The sequence below is a fragment of the Strix uralensis genome, chromosome 5 (genome assembly GCF_047716275.1).
Source record: "Strix uralensis isolate ZFMK-TIS-50842 chromosome 5, bStrUra1, whole genome shotgun sequence".
In the NCBI taxonomy this organism is placed as follows: Eukaryota; Metazoa; Chordata; class Aves; order Strigiformes; family Strigidae; genus Strix; species Strix uralensis.
The window spans coordinates 7,544,897-7,571,058 of NC_133976.1; the positions used below are offsets into that span (position 1 = coordinate 7,544,897).

Sequence of the window (26,162 nt, forward strand, 5' to 3'; positions counted from 1 at the left end):
AATTGCAGTCTCCCAGGTAAGTCACACTTACCCCCATGCTCCCACCCTGGCCACATCCAGGTGTTTAAGGAGGTACGACTTTCCTCTCCAGAGAAACATGGTGGCCTCTAGCAATCACTAATTAGCACTTTGCTGATCAACAAAGCACAGAAGATCGTTTGCTTCTGTATTGCCAGTAACTCCGTAACCAATAATTACATTTTTGTCAGACTGCCAAGGCCCTCACACACACCTGCACGCTGCCCACACGGTTGTTACGAAGAGATTTATAATAATTAATTGTAACATTCCTATCAGATATCTCCCCACCCGCTTCCAGCAGCAGCATGTAAGTCCAACAACGGGCATGTCTGATTTCCCCTCCTTGTTAACAGGATTCTCAGCATTAGAATAAAGTCAGTTAAGAGCGTATTCTGTTTGCATCCTTTGAAGCTCTGATTCATTATTTTCCTGACATCTTAATTTAATTCTAGGTGAGGAATCACGCTTTCTTTTCTTCTTCTTCTATTTTCCCCTGGTTATTTGTTCACGCCTTCCTGACTAGTCTAGACAGCCCTACCACTTATGATTTTCCTGAGATGGATGCTTTCCAAGCTGCACGGCTCAACTCCCACAGAACATGGGCCAAACTTCACAAAACCAAACCTCTTCCCACAGATCACCATTTCCCCAGCTAGCAATTGACTTCCAGAGCTGAAGAGGTGGGAGCTAAAGGCCATACAAGATATTCATCACCCCCAGGACCCTTCCCAATTTCCAAAGGCATCTAGTGTTCATATAGCATCCCACCAAGCTGCACCTCTCATGCTGATATTCTTAGCCACCCTCTACTTTGTGCTCACCCTTGGAGCCTCCCAAGGCTGATGACCCCCTGCTGCAATGCTCCTCTAGCTGATCTTCATGCTGCCCTTCTCTAGGAAAGCAAAAAGCCCCGTTGAAATTTTCCTTCTCCCTGATTTGCTTCTAATCTGTTTTGCTTTTTTATTTTTTCCCTGCCCCATGTTCTGCTTTTACGTCCTTCTCAGTTTTCACTTTCTCTCACAGGTTGCTGGCACTATTGACATCCATCTGCACTTAATCTTTTTGGGATTGTCTTACACACAAATATTTGCTTTCCCTGTTGGCACTTCCAGCAGTCTAGGCAAAACTTTGAAATTTCTCTGTGGCAATAGCAGTGGGAGGTCCCAGACAGTCAGGGAAGGGGCTTTACTCCCTCTTTTCTCATGGACTTGCATTGCAGAGCATTTGTGGTAACTGATTTCCATCCAGGACAGGACAGAAACAACCTTCTTTGGGGCTCAGACATCAAGTGCGGTCTGTAACCTTGAGTCCTGTGCTATGAGAGGATATAGGATAGAGGTCTACACAATCATGAGTGCCATGGAGGGCGTAAATAGAGATTGACAGCGTCTTTCAGCAGAAGAACCAGGGATATTAGATGATATAGTAGAAACCGGCTTCAAGGTAATAAAAAAGTGGTGATTCTCAAGAGAGCGCTGGACAGTTTCATGGAAGATAAATCCACTGAAAGTCACTGAATATATAGAAACAATTAAATATATGGAAATTACTTCCCCACAGAGATTCCTTCACCTGAAAACACTGGAGGTAGGGAGAGCATCAGCAGGAACCACAATATAACATTACCCTCTTATTACACTCTTCCCTGGACACCTGATTTGGTAATGTTACCACATGTTGGTATGCTGTGGGTCTTGAAGGGGGCAGGGGCAAATGTTGGCAGTCTTTTACTGTATGTGAAAAAAACCTACTGCAACTGGTTCATTTCAGCTCTTTCACAGCCAAGCAGGTGGCAAGAACCATTTCAGCTCTGAAGTTCAACTTTGTCTGGTACTCCCCTGGGTCACCATGGACCAGGTACGGTTGCCAGATGTAGGAAACCTGATTTTAACATCATGCTTGCTCTTCTTGATCCACAGACTTCGTGTCCTTCTTCTTTGCTTCCTTCTTCTTTGTCATCAATGGGAAATAGTCTATTATCAATTTTAGAAGACAAGGCTGGGACAGGTGCTGGAAGTGAGCTCCCACCTCCTGGGAGATGTGGTGGGGGCAACCACTTGCATGACCCGATATGGCCTGTGAAAATCTCCCACAGGTCACTAAAGTCACCCTTCATTAGCACCAGAGCAAAACTCATCCCTTTGCCTTCCTAACAAACTCATCTCGTGGACCGCTTAGAAGCTGGCTTTGCTTGGATCAAGGATATTAACTGGTGAAACTCGCACACATTTCACCTTGACAGAGGCTTTTGAGAATTATTTTAAGAAAATTGGTATCTTCTGTTGTATTTCCAACTCTAAAAATTTGTGTGTGAGACACTAGGGAACATGAGTCACCTTGATTTGCTATAATGGCACACCAGTTTACTGCTTGCAACTATATCTGAACATGTCATCCCAGAAAATCAAAACTGACATAAATGAGGTTCTGAATTGAGACTTTCATCTCCAAAAGGACCTCCTTGGTTCCCCCTGGAAATTAGGCAGATGAAGGAGGAGTGGCCATGAAGAAACAGCTATCAAAAGCCCCTCTGGCTCACCCACAGCAGTATTTTTTTCTTTTATCAATAAACTATATCACTGTTCCCATGTCAGACAAGAGCATGGCCTCCCAAGCAGTTGATCTGGTTTCCAACACAAGAGAGGAGAAACTCCAGGACCAGAGGTGGGGTGAGATCTCTGTTGTTGATGAACCTCTGCTGATTTGCCAGCCCTGAACTCTCAGCCATTATACTGCTCATCAGGTTTTTCTGGCATCTCTTGGGGAAAGACACTTCACCTCTTCATGTCACTCAGTCCAGGTTAACAGTGGTTAAATATTTACCTGAACTGGGAATTTCTGAAGGCTGGTACTGTGCTGGGGAGGAGTACTGATAAAAGGTGACCTTTCGTGGATGAGACTGGTCTTCTCTGGATCTCGTTATTGCTGGCACACAAAGAAGCCCCTCCAGAAAAGCACTGAGAAGAGATGCCTGGTTGAGGGCATGGGGGAACCTGCTCCACTGCTGAACATGGAGCCCCACAAGCAAGTGCCTACACAGGACTCCAGCCCCTTGATTTGGTATTGCAGCTTTCCTTTGTGGCCCTCATCAGAAGAAAAGAGATGCTGAAACATCCCGTAAATTCTGGGCACTGTCTCGGTGGTTCCTCTGAAAGTTCCCTTATGCAGTGCCTCCAATTCACTTTGGATTTCACTTTTTGAAGTTTCTGAAGGTTGAGGTCATCACTTAATGGGCATGATGCCACACCAAGTAAAAAACGTGCTTTCTCCACCTCGTTGGCACTCCAGATGCAAGCTCCTCTTCACTAGAACAACACTTAAACCCATACAAAACCAAAACTCTTCAAGAGTACTGTGATTTTTTTCAGCATGATTACTTTGATTCTTCAAGCCAAGTCCATTCAAAACCTTTTTGAGATGAGCAGGAAGAATATAGCTTTTTTATAGACCTTTGTTCCACTTCATGTCCTCCAGGTTGAGATCCAGCTCTAGGTTACACACTGACTCTAAGGAGACAATCCAGTTCCCAAGTGGAGATGTCTACCCTCATTTCAGGTGGTGCGTATTCCAGGTGGTGTGCATTTACGGGCAGGTTCCTACCTGCCATCTGCCACTGCAGATGGTTTAGAGTTTTCCACAAGTCCTGTGATGGATCTGCCAGCCCTACACAAAGGTCTTAGCCAGCCTAGGACATTTCAAATGGCATAGGGATGCTATGGTTAAGTAACCAAATCCTGCTTTAGGTGTGTACATTGTAAGTATTAATGTACGAGCAAGGCTGCCTAAGAAATCCTTTATCCAACAACCCCTAACCCCTGCAGTATCCACCATCCCAGCAATGCAACACCTGAGGACCCTGCAGCTGAAAGCCTGAAGATCAGCCCAGCTAAGCAAACCCATGCCTAGAACAAATAACATTTTTTCTTAACTGCATGTCCTTGAAAAGTTTGTTTACTGTACTGCTATGACTTCATGTTAAATATTGCCTGACTCACTATTCCCTTCAAGAGGTCAACCAGGACTTGAGACTACTGCAACTGCTAGGTTAATTCATCCTTTAATTTAGAAAGATGATGCTCAAGCTTCCTAGATCTGGTTGATCTTCTACTTCCCAGTTCAGCTCTCCCCAGAAATGGGGCCATGTAAGGAATGACAAATTCTAAATAACAGTTTGAGGCAATATAAACTGTTACTGTGTTTTAGTTCCTGACAAGAACAAATCTTCCCAGGACCCTTGGTATGCTTCAGGCACCATGCTTGCTTCATCGTGACAAGAGATAACCCTATCTCCTGCCTTTTTCCTTTTCCAGAAATGGAGCTTTCCACAAAAGTGCATCTCCTCTGTCCAGCATGGGGCAATCTTCCATTCAAACCCCCAAAGACAAGCAACACTGTGGTTGGCTTGGCTGGTTCTTCCACACAGCATCCTTACTTTCCTCCAGCCCAAACCTTTTTCCATCAACTTTTTCCATCAAAACCACAGACTACACACTTCTGAAATCACAGACACAAACTCAGGAGGAGGAGAAAATGGACTATATTTCTTAACACATGATTCCTTTTCCTTTAAAATCAGCTGGAGTTTCAGTGGAAATGGGATGAGGTGGAAGTACTTGGTATACCTCCTCTAAGTAGACAATATAAAGCACAATATATTTGGACAGGGAAGTGATCTTACCCCTGTACTCGGCACTGGTGAGGCTGCACCTCAATTACTGGGTTCAGTTTTGGGCCCCTCACTACAAGAAAGACATTGAGGTGCTGGAGAGTGTCCAAAGAAGGGCAATGAAGCTGGTGCAGGGTCTGGAGCACAGGTCTTAGGAGGAGCGGCTGAGGGAACTGGGGTTGTTTAGTCTGGAGAAGAGGAGGCTGAGGGGAGACCTCATCGCCCTCTACAACTACCTGAAAGGAGGTTGCAGAGAGCTGGGGATGAGTCTCTTTAACCAAGTAACAAGTGATAGGACAAGAGGTAATGGCCTCAAGTTGCACCAGGGAAGATTTAGACTGGACATTAGGAAGTATTTCTTTCCAGAAGGGGTTGTTGGGCATCGGAATGGGCTGCCCAGGGAAGTAGTGGAGTCCCCATCCCTGGAGGTGTTTAAGAGTAGAGTCAACATAGTGCTGAGGGATATGGTGTAGTTGGGAACTGCCAGTGCTAGGTTAACGGTTGGACTAGATGATCTTCAAGGTCTTTTCCAACCGAGATGATTCTGTGATATTTAGCTATTCAATGGATTGCTTCACTTGAATATAGTTTGATTTTCATTTCAAACTTTAAAAATTAAACCAGCACATATCTCACACTTCTTTTGTAGCCCCAACTTGTATTCTCCAGAATTTTTCCTCAGAAAAATTCTCCATTTTTCCTCAGAAGACCACTATTTGCATCAGTTCAGGGCTTCTGATATTGAAACACCTGTCAAAAGGACTCCTGTACTCCACTCTGCTGTTGGTTGCAGCAGTTTAGAGCCTTGTAAGCAACTAAATTCAGCCTTGCCTCACATTTTGGGTGCAACACTGAAGTAGACAAGCTCCCTAACTCCTTTCAACTACTATTTTAAAAAATCCAACCAAGATGCCAATCCCAAACCAGAATATTTATACATAAAATGCACAGAAAAGATATATTCAGAGTCCCATCTAGAGTGCATACTTGGAGACCAAATAGAAAAAATCCTAAAATCAATGTTGAAGTCATTCAAAGAGCCCCATGTAAAAAGGTCGTCTTACATGATAGTTCCAATAATGTTGCCTGGATTATAAATCTTATTCCAGTTGTTACTGCAAGCTTTGGAGTCTAAGGCTTTGTATGGTCACAGGCATTGTTCCCTTTTGATAGAGTATTGATAACATGTGTCCTCTTTTTTTTTCCTTTTCCTAACACTATTTTGAAAAATGTTTTTAGTTTCATTTACACATTTTGCACCATTTCCTAAATAAGTCTGTAATTGACCACAAGCATTTGAAAAAATGGGGCCAGGGGTTTTGGAATTTCAAAACACAGGGAATTACTTTAAAGCAATTTAGAAGATTGGATTTAAATCCACAAAATAAAATTCAATGTCTTACATACATTCAACAAATCTTACCCAAAAGGCTTTATAAGCTAGAAGATAAAGACTCCAAAATGCATCATAAGCTCCAGCCAAATTCAAGCCATCTGCTCCACACAGCAACAAATATGGAAGGAGGACCCCAGGCAGGCTTGTTTCAAACTCTGGACTTTTCCAGAATCCACTGAATCTAAGCCCAGAACTGCTGTATCCAGGAAAAGCAGACAGTGTGACAAAGCCATAGTCATGGTCAAGCATAATAGCACAAATGGTCCAGGACCACACCAGTCCCTTTTAGACACTAATAAGTCTATACGTGGCCAAGGCCAGACCACAGTGTGAGCTCAGATGAGCTCTGTTTCTGCAATATTAATATATTGTCTTCACCCAAAAGGCAAGCAGAATCTGAAGCCAGTGATTTGCAGGGCTACCCTCACAACTGGGTGCAACACAGGAGCTCTTTCAACTCACATACTGTGCTGGGCATGGATTTCCCAATCACTGTGTTGCTTTAGAGAAGTCAGGAATATTGAATGCAGCTGGCACTGCAAGCACAACTCAGGTCACAGAAAGAACCAGTCTCAATATTTGCACTGACGCCCAATCATGTTTTATGTGCCACAAGATGCACATTCATTAACCTGTCACTTCAGTATCAATTCATGGCTGGAGAAAGCATCAGTGCTGCAAAGCAGAGGACACAATACTGGTATCACATAGCTCTGTTTTGTCAAGCATTTCTGTAAGCAGTATTTTTGTTGGCAATTCTCATACTTAAAAGGCAATTTTCATAATTAAATAAAATGAAGTGTGACTCAGCTGCTCACCCTGTGACACCTAGTGCCACCTGAAATGCCCACATGAGCTCCAACTGCTGTTGGAGGTGATGTTTCAGTGATGAACTGCAGGTTTCCTGCTGTTCCTTGTCTATGCCCTATCTCTCAGATCCCTTATGGCATCTCAAATGGTGACAGGCAGTTTAATTGCTCCCATAAGGTAGGTGTCTCAGTCTGGCTGCTGGAGTTCTGGAGACTCCTAGAATGTATTGGGGATAACTTCTTAAGCTAGGTAATAGACAGCCGTAGCTGAGGGGATGCGACACTGGGCCTGTTGGTCACCGATGCAAGTGAACTAATCAGTGATGTCAAGACTGGATGCAGCCTGGGCTGCAGTGATCATCCACTGGTGGAGTTTATAGTCCTGACGGATATTGGTCAAGTGAGGACCCTGAATTTTAGGAAAGCAAACTTCCAGCTCTTCAAGGAGTTAGTCATAGAATCATACAATCATTTAGGTTGGAAAAGACCTTTAAGATCATTGAGTCCAACCACTAACCTAACACTGTCAAGTCCACCACTAAACCATGTCCCTAAGTGCCACATCTACACATCTCTTAAATACTTCCAGAGATGGTGACTCAACCACTTCCCTGGGCAGCCTGTTCCAATGCTTGACAATCCTTTCAGTGAAGACATTTTTCCTAATATTCAATCTAAACCTCCCCTGGCACAACTTGAGGCCATTTCCTCTCATCCTATCACTTGTCACTTGAGAGAAGAGACCGACACCCACCTCATTATAACCTCCTTTCAGGTAGTTGTAGAGAGCGATATGGTCTCCCCTAAGCCTCCTTTTCTCTTCTCCAGGCTAAACAACCCCAGTTCCCTCAGCCTCTCCTCATAAGACTTGTGCTCTAGACCCTGCACCAGCTTCGTTGCCCTTCTTTGGACACGCTCGAATAATTCAATGTCTTTCTTGTAGTGAGGGGCCCAAAACTGAACACAGTATTCGAGGTGTGGCCTCACCAGTGCTGAGTACAAAGGGACAACCACTTCCCTAGTTCTGCTGGCCACACTATTTCTGATACAAGCCAGGATGCCATTGGCCTTCTTGGCCACCTGGGCACACTGCTGGCTCATATTCAGCCGGCTGTCAACCAACACTCCCTGGTCCTTTTCTGCCAGGCAGCTTTCCAGACACTTCCTCAAGCCTGTAGCATTACATAAGGTTGTGGTGACCCAAGTGCAGGACCCGTCACTGAGCCTTGTTGAACCTCATACAATTGACTCCAGCCCATTGATCCAGCCTGTCCAGATCCCTCTGTAAAGCCTTCCTACCCTCAAGCAGATCAACACTCCTGCCCAACCTGGTGTTGTCTGCCAACTTACCGAGGGTGCACTCAATCTCCTCATCCAAATTGTTGATAAAGATATTAAACAGAACTGGCCCTAATACTGAGACAGGGAACACCACTTGTGACTGGCCTCCAACTGGATTTAACTCCATTCACCACCACACTTTGAGCCCAACCATCCAGCCAGTTTTTTACCCCGTGAAGAGTACACCCATCCAAGCCATGAGCAGCCAGTTTCTCCAGGAGGATGCTGTGGGAAACAGTGTCAAAAGTTTTACGGAAGTCTAGGTAGATAACATCCACAGGCTTTCCCTCAATCACTAAGCAAATCATAGAAGGAGATCACTTTAGTCAAGCAGGATCTGCGTTTCATAAATCCATGTTGACTGGGCCTGATCACCTGGTTGTGCTGTACATGACGCATGATGGCACTCAAGATGATCTGCTTCATAACCTTCCCTGTCACCAAGGGCCTGTAGTTCCCCAGATCCTCCTTCCAGCACTTCTTGTAGATGAACATCACATTTGCTAACTTCCAGTCAACTGGGACCTCGCTGGTTAGCCAGAACTGCTGATAAATGATTGAAAGTGGCATGGTGAGCACTTCCATGAGCTCCCTCGATACCCTTGGGTAGATCCCATCCAGCCCCATAGACTTGTGTGTGTCTAAGTGGTGTAGCAGGTCACTAGCTATTTCCCCATGGACCATGGAGACTTCATTCTGCTCCTCTTCTCTGTCTTCCAGCTCAGGGTCTGGGTACCCAGAGAACAACTGATCTTACTATTAAAGACTGAGACAAAGAAGGCATTAAGTACATCAGCCTTTTCCTCACTCTTTGTCACTATGTTTCCCCACGCATCCAGGAAAGGATGGAGGTTCTTGTTAGTCCTCCTTTCGTTGCTAATGTATTTATAGAAACATTTTTTGTTGTCTTTTATGGCAGTAGCCAGATTAAGTCACAGTTGGGTTTTGGCCCTTCTAATTTTCTCCCTACATAACCTCATGACATCCTTGTAGTACTCCTGAGTGGCTTGCCCCTTCTTCCAAAGGTCGTAAACTCTACTTTTTTTCCTGAGTTCCAGTCAAAGTTCTCTGTTCTGCCAGGCTGGTCCTCTTCCCCGCTGGCTCATCTTTCAGCACATGGGGATGACCTGCTCCTGTGCCTTTAAGATTTCCTTCTTGAGGAATGTCCAGCCTTCCTGGACTCCTTTGCACCTCAGGGCTACCCCAAGGGACTCTGTCAACCAGGCTCCTAAACAGGCCAAAGTCTGTCTTCTGGAAGCCCAAGGTAGCAGTTCTGCTGACCCTCCTCTTTATTTCTCCAAGAATTGAAAACTCTATCATTTCATGATCGCTATGCCCAAGGTGGCCTCCAACCATCACGTCACCCACAAGTCCTTCTCTGTTCACAGGGGGGTCAAACTAGATGTCCTTTAAAGGTCCCTTCCACCCCAAACCATTCTATGATTCCCACCCAGGGGTGGAACTGCCAGTGACACCCAGTTGGCCTCGTCTCTGAACTTTCTGGGCTTGAGGGTGGAAAAAATAAATAACTTAATTTTTGTTCTTTTAGTGGTTTCCCTTATTGGAAAAAGGCATGTTACACTAACTGAAAGCACATTTCTAAGATGCTGAATAGGAGAATACCACATTTGAATGTCTGCCTGATGATGGTGACCTCCTAGGGTACACAGAGATGAACCTCTCCCTGAAAACAGAAGACAAGTCTGCAACAACCTCTATTCTGCTCTTGGGAGTCCCAAATTGCTCTGAATCCTCATTTAGCTAGATTGAGAACCTGTGTCCCCTCCTTCTGACTATTGTCTGCCTGTACTGCTGCCTGTAAAGACTGCCTGCATCTTTCCAAGATATTAAAAAAAAAAAAAGGAAAGGAAATTTCCTAGGACCTGTAGAGGAAGGGACGAGATACTGCCCCTGAAAAATACTGAGAACAAACATTAACACTGCAATAGACACTTTCCCAGCTTGATAGTTGTGGGGTTGAAACTGACTCTGGACAATTCCAATGTGTATGTTAATGTTTAAAGATACATGTGGGCTTAGGAGCAGGTTAGAGTACACAGTTAGCCCCAGGCAAGCCCAAGATCTCTCCATTTCAAAACATAGGAAATGCTGTAAATACCATAGCAAATGTAATTACCAGAGCGTGATAAACACCACTTCGTTAGCAGGGACCACGGCAGGCTTCTCCCATTTCAGACATTTCTGACAATGAGTAGGAACCAGAGGTCAATCCTTAAGTCCAGACACAGAACAGGCAGGCAAATGCCTCAGGGATGCCTCCAGTCTGGGATTTTGCTTTTAGCCTTTCTCTGTCCTAATGCTGTGATGGAAAGAGCCTGCTCCTTTACATCCTCAACATCTGTAATGTATTTCTGGAGCAACAAGCGTCCATAAGAAGCAGGACGCGTTCCAGCGGCTCCAGATTGCCACTGACTTGGAAGCACCAAGACATTTCCCGCCAGTATTTCAGCTGTTTCTAAACATGGGTTAAATATAGGAGAGTTTTGTCACTGGATGTGGTTTTGAGCCATTTTAATGCAGCAGGAAAGATTTGAGCATAAAATATTATTTCCAGGACACATTTAATCTACAGTTCCACACCTTTGGGAAAAGAATCAAGAATCACATTTGTTCCCCTGCCCTTTGAAATAAAGACTTAAGAAAACACAGGCTTAATTAGGATTTCAAGGGACAGATTGTGATGTGTTCACTGAACTCAAAGAAAACGTGCCTGAGCCTAAAACATGTAAAAGGGCAGAAACCCAGTCACAGCTGTAGTAACAACTCTTCCCTGGGGTCTTCTTAAAACTGTTCGTTTCCAATCCATGGGCTTTTCTCAACATCAGCATTCATGTCCAGCATGGCTGTAGCTATCTGAAGGGCCCTGGGAACTTGCAAGTGATTTGTAGAAAAATTCACCTCCAGGTAGTCTTTTTGAATCCAGCTGATGGAGGTGGGCTGTGGATGCTATCTGGTACCTGCTATCTGGAGCTTCTCAGCCACAGTGTGGGGGATCTAAAGCCTCTCCAGAGAGAGCAAGTCACTGCTCTCACCACAGCCATCCAGTTGGAGGAATAAGAAGTGGACAAGGACAGAGCTCTCTGAAACCCTGTATAGTCCCTCCCAGAGCCATGTCATGACCTGTGCAACGGATCTTCCTCTAGAGGCAGGCAGCAAAAAGAGAATGTCTTCTTCTAAGAGATCCACTGCAATCTCCCAGATTGACCCAAGCCTTGTAAATAATGGAGATTTCACCACATCAGTTGGCTACACATTTAGGTGGATTATTCCTAATTTCCTAATTCCATGGGGTTTTTTAAAATTTTCTCTCATTTCATCTGTTATTTTTAATTTGTCTCTAGTTACAGATACCTCCCCAAGAGAGGTACTTACACACCAAGAATAAGCTGCCTGTTTCCTTCCCACAGATAAGCCACATACACAGAGTTTCTCACTTTATGACATCTTTTATAGACCATGAATAAACTTTTCCCACCCATCTGAGATCTCAGAGCTCTTTTAAAGCATTGGGCTGGCATCTGGCAGAGGTACCCCATAGATGCTGTGGGTAAGCCCCTTCCTCATTATCCCTTCTTTTCCACACGCCACTTTTAAGGTGGAAAAGAGCTTTCCTGCTCTGCAACGAAATGGAGGATTTTAAGTGGATGTGGCTGCTATGTTCACACTTCAAAGGCTCTGAAACAGGACTTCTTTCCCCATGTAATGAAAATGGGGACTTATAGCATTTGAATTTCTATTCCTATGCCCAGACAATGCCAGTACAAGCTGTTCCTCCACTTTGATTTTCCTTCCTTTCTCTCCCCGACTACCATTCAGTTAAGCAACTAACTGAATTTTTTCCACAATAAAAAATATAATCAAAAACATCCAGGAGAACATAATTCTGTTCAGACCCTGTCTAAAGGTTCTGGAAAGACAAAAAGCAAGCCAAACAAATGGACGTGCTCTGAAATGGGTATACAGTGAAGAAAAACGGAGGTGATAAACCCAATGTATTTTGAGGTAATGAAGAGGACACGTGTCACCATCCACTTGAAGGAAGAAGCCAAACTTCGTACCACCAACATGCCTTGGTTTGAATAAACAACCAAACCCCAGTTGCTCATGTGACACCCATACGAACACATCTCCTTACTCAAAGTATGGCATTGCCTGTGCAACAAGGCTGGAAGTCACGGAGGAGGAAGGGGAAGGGCACAGGATGTAGACAAATAAGTTTATAGACAGAAAAAGTGTTCAGATAGCTGTTTCTCATCCCAGTGGGGATAAATCCTGGGTTAAAGAGAATTGCCTCCACTGAACTGGGATACAGAGCCTAACACGCCTGACTCGCTTTTACCATCTGAAGAATGGGAATAGTTCTCCTGCTACCCCTGCGTGGTGGTGAAGACGAGTCAGTCTGAGAATAACAGTATGTAAGTACTAGCTTGCATTTTAGTTCCACATCTTGTCTCAATACAAAACACTGCACTGACATACCCCCTTGCAGTAGCTAGTACTTCTGGTTCCCCACTGATCTAGGAAATGCAAAAATACTTCAGAACAAGTCCATTAAATGCTTTCAGATCTCAGGAAATATTTTTTTGCTTGCTTGCTCTTAAGTTTTTTGGGCAGAAATTCAGATCTGGCTTTCTAGCCGTATTATTTCCCCTTCACATTGTACAGTGTCATGGAAACTTGCTTCTCCCTCAGTATATTTTTCCCCACTGTCATTCATTTTACAGATAACTGGACTAACAGCTGCAGCAGTGTTCTTCCAAAAAAAGCCGGCAAACTGGGGCAGCAAAAGGAGGTAGTCACTGTGTCAGCTGCCAGAGGCACCTGCAATGATTTCAGCAGCAACCAGCTGCAATTGGTCACACCAAAACCTTATACTCCCCGTCCCTCGAAACCAGCCACTCTGTTTTGTCACTTCACATTAGCCGCTGCAAGGAGCTGCGTGCTTCCAGAGCATGGTGAAGCCAAGCCTGGCACTGCATGGCTGCTCCTGGCTGAGCACAACAGGGCAAGGACACTTCTCCAGGGGAATTTTTCTGGCAGAGGCAGGACAGGCTTTAAAAGGCTCCGTCTGCAGCTTCCATTAGGAATTCGAACTACTGCTGCCTCAGAGCCAACTTGGCTTGCTGTTTGCGAAAATAAACATCAAAATGCATGGGCTGGGAGAAAATACATCCCAAATTGAAAGATCTCATCTGGTTACAGGCAGCATTACAGGTGTCCTGTCTGCCAGCTGCCAGCTGGATTTCGGTGGCTGTTGATTTTAATAAACATTTTGCTCCATCTTTTTCTGTATCTATCTCACAGGTGGGTCAGGGCAGAGAAAGAGAGGAGTGGAAAGAAATGACTTTTCCTTGGATTCAAGGTCAACTGGGGCCAGCGTCTAAACCAAGATTGGATCTGCCCACTGCCTGCAGGAGCAGCATGTGCATCAAGGACAGATCCTGGCCCAGGACTGCTGGTTCACATGAATCATCCTTCCCAACTGCTGACCAACACAAAGCATGGATTGCACACACAAAAACACCTAACGCATCTAAAGATTTGCAGATTTACAGAGGGGCTTGGTGGCTCGCATAACTGGGCTGAACAACACAATTTGGGGACCTTTCTCATTCATTTTGGCTTGACCCAGAAAACTTGCATGAGACTCACTCTGAATGTATTCCCCAAAACAGCTGGTCCAAACCAAGGTCTAGGAAAATCCAAGCAGGTGAAGAGCCAGGTGCACCCAGCTCAGATGTTTGCTTCCCCCTCCTGTTCCCAACACAGTCAAAAGCACTGAAATAGTCCCAGTGGCTCACTGTGAGTGGGATGCTGGGAGTCATATTTGAGCATCTTCCAGTAGCTCTCAGGCTAAGTCAGAAAGTCAAAAGTCAAAATCTAAAACAAAATCTAAAATCTAAGTCAAAATCTAAAACAGTACCTCTACTTTCTAAAAAGTGAAAAATTGTGAGATGAGTATGAATAAGCATGACTGGATCAAAAAACACCCATGATCTGCTTCTTTGGACGGCACATTTTGTTTTGTCTTGGGTTAGAAAGATAATACATCCACCTCACAAGAACACCACTTTCTACCCTTCTCCTTGGAGGCCAGGTCCCAAATACTTGGGGGAGCACCTTGAGTACGGGAACTTGTGTCGAGGAAGGTGATTTGGCCGCAGACACAAGAGCTTTCAAGCACGTGTTCCCCTGCTCCACTTCACTTCCCAGCTCCAGTAACTGCCTGGGTCCCCACCAGCTGCCTCCCCTTGCCAGCCAGTGCTTTCACCCTTTGCAGTGTGGTGGGGTGTCCTCTATTACCTTCCCACACTGGGGAGGCCATGAACAGGAGGGCAGGACAGAAAAGCAGAGGAATCAAATCGCTCACACACAAGGAAGGAGACAAGGGACCGGAGTCAGCCTCTTCATGTCTTCTTGTTGCTGCTTTTCCCATGACAGTGCCATCCCCAGAGGGTATGGACGAGAGGTCCACCTCTCTTTACAGTGCTGCAATTCCCAGCCTACCTACACATGTGGATGCTCAGCAGGGTAGCTTCAAACTTTCCACTGCCCTTCCCAGAGGGAGGTATCTCCCACCTGTGTGCTAACACAGAGGGAATGTAACCAGTTCAACAGAAGTCCTGTGTCTCCTACCTACACTCAGACACCAGCAGCAACATCCTACCTGCACTGCACACCATGGAGTTAGCTATGGCCAGGGAGCTGCATCTTTCCAACATGACTGGGAAACACATTGCCTTGGCCCTTGGCTAAGAGTCCGTGGTCAGGGGCTTCCAAAAAAAATCTTTGTCCTGCTAAGCAAGCAGTGTGTCAGGATTTGTGCTCAGCAGCACCAACTCAGGTCTTTCAACAACCCCTGGTCTAGAAATCCCAAGGGTACAGCACCCCTCCAGGCAGTCTTAGATCTGAAACACAGGAGAGACAATGGAGTCCCTTCAGCCCCATCTTTGTGTCTCTCAATGTGCAGAGCTCAGCCCACAACCACCAACTGCCTCTGTGGCCACCAGCAATTTCCCACCCACTCTTTCCCACTCTGTGGCAGTGGAAGAAGCCAGATGAAGAGCCAAAAAGGTGTCCTGGGACTGGGGTCAGATGCCTGCTTGACACCAAGTTCATGTTCAGCAGCAGATAGAATCATGCCACAAAATCCGGAATGATTTAGTGCATTTGGCAGAACTTCTTTAAAGTGTGGCTCTGGATAATTAGAAGCAGCCTGGAGCCATGTAGGTCTTCATTCATTGCCAATTCCTGGAAGGATTGCTGTTTCGCCCTTTGGAGGAGGCAGCCGTGTACATACACACACAAACCCATGGCTGTCTAGGTATTTCCTTGCTTGGCGGGCTGGAAAACGGATATTTTTAAGGATATCATGTACTTGGATGTGCCTGAGACATAGTCAGAGAGCTGTGCTCTGGAGTAATCCTCATTGCTTAATAGGCAGCAAGTTGGTCCAGACTTGTTCACCAGGAGCTGGGACACTGATTTGGGACTCCTCTCACCTCATCCTGCACCTCTATTGGCACGAGGAGGGTGCTAAGTGGGGGCCTCACCTCAGCAGCTCCCCACTGATCATGGCTGCCAGTCCGGACAAGAGTTCATATGGGTGGGGAAAAGATCCTTATTTAACCCCAAATTCAGACTGTTCGCAACTGATATCAAATTCAATGTTCCCATGCTACCTCAGGTCATCCCTCCTGCATTGTATAAGGCAGGCTGCCAACCTGCCTCCCGATACAGAAATAAGATGCCTCTAAAGAGACACTCTAAAACAGAGAAATTTCCCCATTTTTCTCCCAGGGAGTGCTCAGAACACCTTCTGGATGCTATAAATATGATAAAGACCATATGCAATGGAAACATCCTGTGGACAAGACTATTGTGCACTCCTTTGTGATCTTTTATTCTGTATTTTAGCAGGCTGTGTGCATGTGGGAAGACAGAAAATTGATAAGGAGATGCCAATCAGACCTCCAAGAGTCCCCTACCACGGCCTGGGTGGGAATATTTGGAAATGAGTCAATACCATTTCTATGCCAAAAGACTCTTGGGGATGTTACCCAAACGTATCAACTGTCTTGTGGTCTTCCCTCATCCCAGACACTTGTCAGCAGTTCTCCATTTCATCTAATATTGCTTACATGTATTCAAATTAAACACAGATCATAGGGAGGGGGTACGCTCTGGGTGGGTTTCTGGGACAAAAACAAAAGCGCTGTTAATCACTATTAAAACAACCCAGAAGCGACGTACACTTTCCATCATGCTATTGGGCTAATGGAGCAACAACTCGTCTAACAAATGGCAGGGCAAGAAACCAAATGTAAAACAGGATTTTCAAGCCTCTAGATATTGGACCTTACTTTCATTTATTTCGAGGTCTTTTTGCCCTGCCCTTGCCACGTAGCACTGTTTTGAACTGAGTATATTTTCTATTTCCCTAGTGACTTAGGACTAGAGAAGGGAGGATCCTTTATGCGGCTTATGCCACAAGCAAACACAAAAGGCCAGTACAAGGGAATTAAAGAAAACTGTCTTAACCAAGCCCGGCTGCTGCCTGCTCTTTTCCAGACCAGTCCTTCCCCTAAAACTGCTGGCTCTGGACTCCACGACCAGCATTTTCCAGTCCTGCGATTCCTCTCCCAGCACTTGGAGCAGAGAGGGAACTCCTCAAGAGCAGAAGTCCATAACTTTTAAAAGAGAAAAAACAAATTGCTTTTTCATTTTATCTCGGTGGATACCGTGGATTAAATTTCAGTTGAAATCCATTACAGTTATCATCTTTTTTTCCTAGTGGCCAGGCTTTGCATGATTCACACAGCAAAGTCACCTTCAGCATCACTGATGTCCATCTCCGCCACAGCAGGAAGAGCTCTGCTCCCTGCACCCAAGGCAGCTCAGGCTCTCTCCAGAGATGTCACAGGCATCTCTCCAGCAGGTATCTAGCCATGATACTATTTAATCACTGTCCAGACTCAAAATCAGGGCAGTTGGAAAAATTATGGGGACTTTCCCAACTTTCCTTCTTCTTTTCCCCTCTCTAGGGGCACGTTGCCTGGGGAGATGGACCTAAACAGGTCCCCACAGCAAACATCACGTGAGTGAGCCCTTTTCTGGTAGCCCAAAGAGCTTCTGTGTAAGCAGCTGTTTCTCTGTGATTTAAGCCCTCGTGGTCCTGTGAAGTGTCGCTGAATGAGACTCGCTACCATCCACCTGCTTGAGAGCATCAGAGAGGAGACAGGCTGGGACCATTGCTGAGCAAATGTGCTGCTGCCCAGATGGGTTCAGGGAATGATCTGACCCAGTGGCTCCCAGTTCATGCACATGGCTCTTGCTAAAATACAAATAGTTCTGAAACTATTTCCTCTACTTCCGCAGAGGAAGAATGCCATTTAATTTAATTTTTGCTTTCCATAATAATGGCAAGGGCATTTATGCAATTACATTGTTTTTCTTGTCCGGTTCTCTTTTCAGCCGCTCCAAAGCCTTGCAGGTGTCCTAATCAGATCATCAGGTTGTTACAGCAGCCAAAGTGCCACTGGACAAGAGGAACCAGGCCCAAAGATGTTAAGCAGATATTTGTAGTCTGCCTTGCTAACCCACTAATTAACTTGCTTTTTATTTGGGACACTGACTACTCTCATAAAAGCTTTATTATTACCCAGATGAATCTCTGGAGGTCTCTCAGAAGGCAAATCCATTCATCTAAATCAATTGAAGTAACAGCGTGGCTGTGGCTCTGATGCTTGAGAGGAGAACAGGCAATGCAGGGAGAGAATCTTAATAAAAGATATAATCTCTGCCTGCAATCTCGCCAGGCTTAATTGAAATTATTGGACTCCTTAATTTTTGTGGGTTTTATCACAGTGTTAGCGCTCTCGCGGTTGCTCACGATCAGTTTGATATGTTGCTGTTAATTCCCTCATTATGATGCACACAGGGTCATTTTGCAACTCTCCTGTGTGAAAGAAAGGGGAGGAAGGTGCTCTGTAAAAGAAGCACCACAGGGCCCCAGGTTGTGAGTACCTCTGCAGCTCACAGCAAGCTGGAACGGAGGCCAAAAGATCATGTTTCCCTATCAACCTGTTGACAAAACCAGGAGTTAAAACCCCTCTGAATAATAAATAATGACAAGTGCTGTTTGACACTTCTATAGACCTTATTATCACCAGACCTCGAGTCACTTTGGTGGGTGTAATCTCTCCTGTGCAGACGAGGCAACGAGGGCTTATTTAAGAGGTCGAACAACCCTGCAGAAGGTCAAGTCAGGAGGAGAAATTAGAGCCTCTAGATTTGCACTAAAATGATAAAACTCTGCCAGGGGGCAGGATTCAATCCCAACCCACTGCATCACCTCCAGGTTTAGCAGCAGGCACTGCAAGAGGGGGGAAACTGCAGGGACGATTCCCACCTCCCAGCTTGAGCAAGCAGAAATCAAACCCCTGCATGCAGGAAAGTGTCATTTAGCACTAAACCATAAGAAAATTGTGTGGTGAGAAAGAGGCACTGGCACACTCGGATGCTTTCTGGGCCTTCAGGATTTTCCAGTTCCCTCTCTTCATCCTTGGAGAAGGATGCACCAGCAAATGCTCATCCCCACCTCCCAAAAAAAAAGTCTGACCTCTTGGACTCCTTTTGAGCAAGAAAAGCTCTCAAGGTTTCTCAGTAAAAGCATCAGTAATGAAACACCAGCACTGCTGGCTGCCCCGGAGAATAACTGGGTGGCACACAGGGTTTTGTGAGCACTGAGGGAAAGAGGGGGTAAAGGAAAAGAGGTTTCCTGAGGCAGGGGTGACCCAGAGGCTGCACACCAGCCGGCGCAGGACAGCCTGGCATGCCTGCGTAGGAGGCTGTCAGACTTTGCAAACTCTTTGATACATCTGGGGGTCTTCCCTCAGGGGGTCAACATGAGCTTTGGGTAAAAACACAGAGCTTTTAAGAATTTTAATTAGGTTTTTATTACTTCTTAATTGTTCCTTTCTTTAATAAAAGCACCTTATTAAAAGAAACTGCTGTGACTGCAAGTTTCCTTGGATAGGCGAATACTGCATTTCTCCCAGGGGCAGAGAGTGGGAAGAATTGACTAAAACTGTAATTCCAAAAGGGAAAAAGGAGTGTTCCTATGTTATTATCTCCATCCACATCAGCTCTGGGACTGGGCCAAGCCTGGGACCCAGGTACCTGCAATGTGCTGCAAGAAGGGGCCCCTCACTATGTGAGAAGTTGCAGCCACTAGTTACAAACCCAGCTCCAACCCCAAACTTGGTGGGAACTCGGAGTTTTAGCAACAACCTTGCAGAAACCACTGTGACTGCAAGCTGGAGTAAAGCAGGAGGTCTGCAAACATCAATAAGGGGCTGTGAGAGAAGTCAGGATGGAACCCAATTAATTACTGCTTCTGCAAACATGGAAGCCAAAATGCAAGTGCCTAAAGAAACGAAAGCTGGAGCTACCATTGCTCTCCAGAGTGGCCAGAACAAGCACCTGAGTGAATTTATGAGACTATGGGGTTATTGGAAAACTATGGAAAGCAGTGTCTGGCCCTCAGCCCAGACGGCAGGGGGCTTAAAAATGCAGCTGGAATTAGCTTCCAGCAACAGCAGCAGGCCCAGGATGAGAAATGTATTATCCCCAACAAGATGTGCCTTGGGTCTGGCCTCCTTTCACCATGAGCCATGGGGCTTTATAAAAATTGAAAGGGTTTTCCTGCGATGGAAAAGGCAGGTTGTGCATTCCAGTGCATCGAGAAGTTCCTGCACATCTCTCTGCTCTCTTTGGCATCATCAGACATGTTTGCTGGGTGGAGGAGAAGGAGCTGTCAGGGTTTTCCTCATTTCACCCATTGGGACAGCCCAGGCGAGGCTATCTGCATGCAGGGAGCATGGCAGAGAGAAGAGGGTGAGCAGGAGGACGGTATGTCAACAGTCACTTTTGGGTCCCTTGTTCTGCAGCCAGCTCAGGCACACCCCACACGAGGGACCTCTCGCTGGAGCGGCATTACATGAGGCAAAAGAGGTTCACCCATCACGGGGCTCTCTCACCTTCTGGCTGAGCACCCCAGAGCTACAAACATGAATTATTCATTGCAACTGCACATGCTTCCAGTGCCAAATTCTCCCTTAAAATGTCCACCCCAGAAATATATCAAGAGTAAGGCACAGGGCCATAAGCAAATACAGGGATTCAAAAAGTCTTTCAGCGTACGGGATCCAGCTGTAAACAGGAGATTTCATCACCCACTTGGGCATGCTGCTTTTCGACAGAGCTGTTTTTTTAAGATGTCCCTGCACACAGCTGTCCCAAGATGTGGAGGCAGGACCTTACTTACTAACTCCTGGAACCAGACCTTCACCCCAGCTACCTTCTGCTCTGAGGATCTCAGTGTCTCCATCTCTGTTCTCTGACTGCACAAAACATCCGTGATGAATTTTAACTAGCAATTTATGTCAGTACACAGCTGTTAGTGAGACCCTTTATGCCGCACTGCAGTGTGAGCCTCATCAGAAGACCCTTCCCTCTCTGTACAAACTCTCCACAATTTGACACCATCGCAGAAGCCTCCTGGGGTGTCCCCAGGCTGCCAAAGAGCCTCTTTTCCAAAAAGCTTCAAGCATAATGCTCCAAGTAATGCTCATTTTCTGTGCCACGAAGCCAGCACCACAGATTTCAGCTCAGGAGACAGCATGGAACAACTCAGAAATGGAAATTGTTTGCACTGTGATGGGATGCAAGCAAATGCGATGGCATCAGGAAAGTCACTATCAGATGTGACAAGGCAAAGAGAGGAGCAAGATGCTCGAGACAGCTGGACCCTGGACATGGGCACCTCCATTGGGAAGAGCTGAGGAACAAATTCCTAACACCACGGCAGCCAGAAACACCATCCCCTTCCCAGGCTGGGACACACAGGTGCCAGGAGCCGGCGCTCGGCTGGGCAAACACAGATGCAGGAGCTGAATGGGAGCACAGTCAGTCCAGACTACTTTTAACTGGTGCAGAGGAAGTTTTTACTTTTCATTATGAAGGGGAGACAAAGTGTCCCTCAGTTGCGCTGAATTTACTCTCTCGATGGGTGGGTGTTGAAGTATGTAAAGCCCCCAGCCCCCGTCTGTGTGACCAGCAGCTCTAACCCCCCCCTGGTCTGCTCACAGCTGCACGGGGGTCAAAGAGCGCAACAGCTGAAATGCACTTTTGATACATATGCTTCCAGTTGCCCCAGCTTACCCTGAGGGTTTCTGCCTTGTGATTTCCATTAAAGCTAACCGGAGAGATTCACTGCTGGCATAAACGAGCACCAACCCATCAAGATCCCTTACATTTAGCTCCGCATGGTTAAGTAAACAGTGCAGAGGCATCACAAGCAGATACTGGGAGTTGGATCTGGTGGTCCCCCAACACCACTTTGCTCCCCCAGAGCAAAATCTGTGGATTTGGCAGCAGCAGTGCCTTTACTTGCCAAATACATTGCTTGGGGCACTGGGGAGCCTGCGGGCTGGCAGGGAGGAGGCAGGGCTGTGACCAGAGCTCTCCGCCTCCCCCTTCTTGCCCAGCAAGTGTTATGGCTCTGCAATCTAAATGTAAGATGATTCATTTTCTCTTAAACATCAATTCCTGCTGCTGTCCCCAAATATATATTTGAACATCACCGTTCCCCACACCCTCCTCAAAATATCAGCTGTGAGAAACATTCACTCACAGGTCATCCCAAGGAGCAGGGTTGTGTCACTGGCCAGACGGTCACACAGTAGCTCAAACTTTGTACACTGGCAGTCGGCCAGCTGGTGAAGGGAAAGGGCTCAGCCAGCTACCAAGTTCCCTCCATCCATCTCCCAAACAAGCCACTAGTGCATCCACTGCTGTATGTAAATACTGTGCCTTGGATGAATCCACAGAAGACGCAAGCGATAACACATGTCCTGTCCATCCTTACCTAAGCTTAAAATATTCTCAGCTACCAGTAGAAACCACCAGCCTCATAAAACAGGGTTTGGCACAAAAACAGCTCTCCAGGTTCCAGTTTTGCAAATGTATATGCACATCCAGAACATACACACAAACTGCAGGTTGCTCCTCTCTGCCAAGGAAGGATTTATTAAAATCCTGCATTTATTACACACACTACGCTCCATAAAGGGGCTCAGAAGCCACTAACAATGGCCATCATTGGACTTTCCGTACTAAAAATGTACTTTCTTAAGGGAGGATAGCCCAGAGGGTGAACTACTTGCTGTGGCCTCCCTTGAGAGGAGAAAGAAGCATTTCATTCAGCTTGTTCCGAAGTAGGTGCCGGCGTCATTCAGACAAGCCATGCCCTCATCACTCAGACGAAACATGCCTTCAACAGTCTCTTCTTCTCCAGCTTCTACAAAGACAGCTTAGGGCGATTAGTTCAGTAGATGTTTATGCTGTTATGTGGAGTTAAGTAAGAATAATCCCTTACAGTCTGTCATGGTCCAGGCACTGCTCTCGCTACACGAGATGAACACAGAAGTAAAAACCCAAAGCTCTACTCCTGAACGCTTCAGCTGAAGTTAAGTATGGGGTCTAGAGCTAGCAAACCCAGGAACGACCTGGGTAGAGTAAGACAGGATTGCAAGCAATGCTGGTTTCTAACCTACTGCTCATGAACAGGTTGATATTGAGCTTTGCTCAGGTCCATGGAAAGCTAAAGAGCTAACACAGAGGTCAGCTTTGAAAACAGAGTTTAACACCTCCCCACCAGTGTGTTACTTTGCCAGTGATACCACCAAAGGACCAGGAAAATCAGGGACTTGCTGCTTGCATTCATATATATATGTTTGCAAAAGACATGGGAATGCCTGTGCCCACTTAGAAAACAAGCACTGGAGAGCAAATAAATCCCTTACCCGGTTGTCCTCTTGAATCTCCCAGTCACTGGAGAAGCTCAACACATGTTGTGCCTGCGAGCAGTTAGAAAACTGGAAAAGGCTGGCAAACATCCTTCTGTTCTCCTGGGTGTCCGGGAAAATAGCCTCCTGGAAGTTGACTCCGTGCGGCAGGAGGATGTAGTTCTCATCCATTCTGAAACACAAGTTGCACGGGCAGCCCGCTGTGAGGCTGAACAGCACTTTCTCTCACACAGAAGTCACCCATCATACTTCAGTCTGGCTCAACAAGTGCCACCAAAGTCACACAGACAGACTTAGCTGGTGCGTGGCTCTCAGCTCTCCTGGCACTTAGTTGCCAAGACAGCAATTTCCACCGCGGAGGACTGGACCAGGCAGCAGCAGGAAGGATCTCACAGGCTCCTACCACCCTGCAGACATCAATGAACCCCCATGAATGAGGCAAATCTATATTTTGGCCCATGGTTCCTACTGAATTTGCATCACTTTGCCCTTGATCCTGGAGTTTAAGTACTCCTTCAAGCAGTCAATAAATAACTTGTGTAAAACGTGTTGAAAGATACTGCCACAGACACTAGGCAGCATCAAACTGTGTTTCGTTACGCACCCAGTGTAAGCATATACCAAGTATTTCGAAACAAGCTACTGAGTAGTATTTCGCAAACGCTCTTGGATTGAAAGGTCACGGCAATGGCTCTGTTCCCACATTGTGGTTTATTTTCTTATTCTTTCGATGAGCCCAAAGACAGGATTTGGCTGGGACTTGGGAGAGCCAAGAGGAAGCTATCGGGTGAGTATTTGGGGATAAGTTTTAAACTCCCATATGCCAAACTTTGGCGAACCTGTCCCGACGTAAAAACAAAAGCAGCAGCACCCGGGAGCTCCTCGACAACAGCTCCCCGTACGTCTGCTGCCCGGCAAAGTTGGAATATTATGGGTTTGGTGTGGGTTTTTTTCCCGATGGAACTGCGGGTGGACGCGCAGGAGAAGGCGCTGCGGGGAGAGCGGCCGCGGGACGGAGCGAAGCCTCCCGGGCAGGGACGGGCGCGCATCCCCCCGGCCGCGGAGATGCCCCGGAGCCGGGATGCCGACACCCCCCACCCCCCCCGCCCCGGACCCCCCTTTCCCGGGACTCACCGGAGGAAGAAGAAATACGAGTAGCCCTGCATGACGGTGTGCGAGTGGCAGGAGAAGTAGCCGAGGCCGGTGAGGTTGAGGCGGGAGCCGGCGGGCACCTCCAGCATGCTGCCCCACGCCTGGTCGCACAGCAGCTCGATCTCGGCCGAATAAAAGAGCCCCCCCGCTCCCTGCTGGGGGCCGTCGGGGGGACCCCTCTGCCAGGGCAGGTAGTTGTAGGCGCCGTAGGGGTCGGGGTGCAGCGCCAGCACCCGCGCGTAGACGATGATCGCGGCCAGCTCGGCTCGGCAGCCCTCGCTGAGCGGCCGCCACTCGGCCGGCAGCTGGCAGCCCCCCCCGCCGCCCGCCCGCCCCCCCAGCCCCAGCCCCAGCCCCAGCACCAGCAGCGGCAGCAGCCGCGGCGGAGGCGGCATCGCGGGCGGCTCCGCGGCCGGGCCGGGGGCGCGCCGCGCCGGGCAGGGCAGGGCAGGGCAGGGCAGGGGAGGGGGTTAGGGGGGGTTGGAGGCGGGGGGGTGGGGGGGGAGGACGGCCCGGAGCCGCTGCGGGCTGCCCGGGAGGCTGCGGGGGACGGCGGGGCTGGGGGAGAGGTGCAAAAGGGCCGGGGTGGAAAAGGCAGAGAAGCGAGATGCGAAGGGGCAGGAAAGCGAAAGGGAGGGGGTGCAAAGGGACGGGGGTGGGGGGGTGGGGGGGTGGGGAGGGTGCCAGGAGGCAGATATCCAAAGGCTGAGATCCAAGCAGGCAGGGGGGCGAAGGGGCAAAGAGGCAAAAAGGGTCGAGGGGCACAGGGGCAAGATGAGAGGAGCGGAGATGCAAAGGGGAGGGATGGGAAAAGGCAGAGATGCGAAGGGGCAGAGAGGCAAAGGGGAGGGATGTAAATGAGAGAGGTGCAAAGGGGGAGGTGAAAAGGGAGGGATACAAAGGGGAGGGATGCAAAGGCAGAGTTGCAAAGAGGAGGAATGCAAAGGGAAGAGGTGGACAGGACAGAGAGCGCAAAGAGGCAAGATGTGAAAGAGCAGAGATGCGAAGGGCAAGCACGCCCCGGGGGGAGGGCAGCGGCTGCCAGGCATCCCCCGGCCCCGGGGTGGGCACTGGCGGCACCCAGAGCTTTCGGAGGTGATGGGGTGGCTCGTAGGGTGACGGAAGTGCCCAGGGTCCCAGCAGAGCAGGCGGCTGTGCACAGTTCCTGCTGGGAAAGAAGAGCCTGGGAAACTGAGGATGGGGGGGGGCGGGCGGGGGGGCGTGGTGGAGCTTGTAACCTGGTCACCCACTTCTCCCACTTCAAATGAGGATGGAGAAAAACCTGCAAGTGGAGGAGAGCAGCTCTTCCTAGCAGCCTGCAACCTTTTTTCAAAATACATCTATTGAGCAAGATAGAAATAAAAAGCCAGGTCTCGATATATTTTTGCTTTCTACTGTTTCTACTGAAGGCAGCTTTGGGCTTCTCCAGATTTTGGGCAGATGGCTCAGAGACTGACCCTCTCCCCATATATGAACTGTTGTGGATCTTCTCCCGAGGATCCCCAGGGGCCCCGCATCACTCGCAGCTCGAAATAGCCTCTTTCTATTTCCGTATTCTCCTTTTCCCACATCTGATCTCACTGGGGATAATAGTCAGGAATGGGCATAGAATGCTTAAAAACTTTTGTAAGAATATGAATATCATGGAGACGTGGTCCCAGTTAAATCTCTCCCTAGCTGTGATGGTTACTAAAAGTCTGACAGCATGTTCTGGCTGGTTCCTTTAATCTCATGCTCCGTTTGTCTGTCTCCATCTGCCTCTCCAGTCCTCTACGAGGACTAGGAGCTCTTGGGAGCAGAAGGTGCCTTTTTGTTCCACGTTTGTGCTGTGCCAGGTATAGGGAAGTCCTCATCCATGACTGGTGTTTGAAATAATGTGCAAAATA

The 26,162-nt window shown here is 47.3% G+C and overlaps 1 protein-coding gene across 1 annotated transcript in view; it reads right to left on the reverse strand.

The window, feature by feature from the left end:
* The window catches only part of CCDC3 (coiled-coil domain containing 3), a 45,907-nt gene extending 21,236 nt beyond the window's left edge, over nucleotides 1-24,671 (reverse strand). Inside the window, exons 1-2 of the mRNA XM_074869315.1 lie at nucleotides 24,259-24,671; nucleotides 23,122-23,296 (exon numbers count right to left, since the gene is read on the reverse strand). Coding sequence (XP_074725416.1) covers nucleotides 23,122-23,296; nucleotides 24,259-24,671 — 588 coding nt within the window. The remainder of the gene's footprint in view (nucleotides 1-23,121; nucleotides 23,297-24,258) is intronic.
* Nucleotides 24,672-26,162: the final 1,491 nt, after the last annotated feature.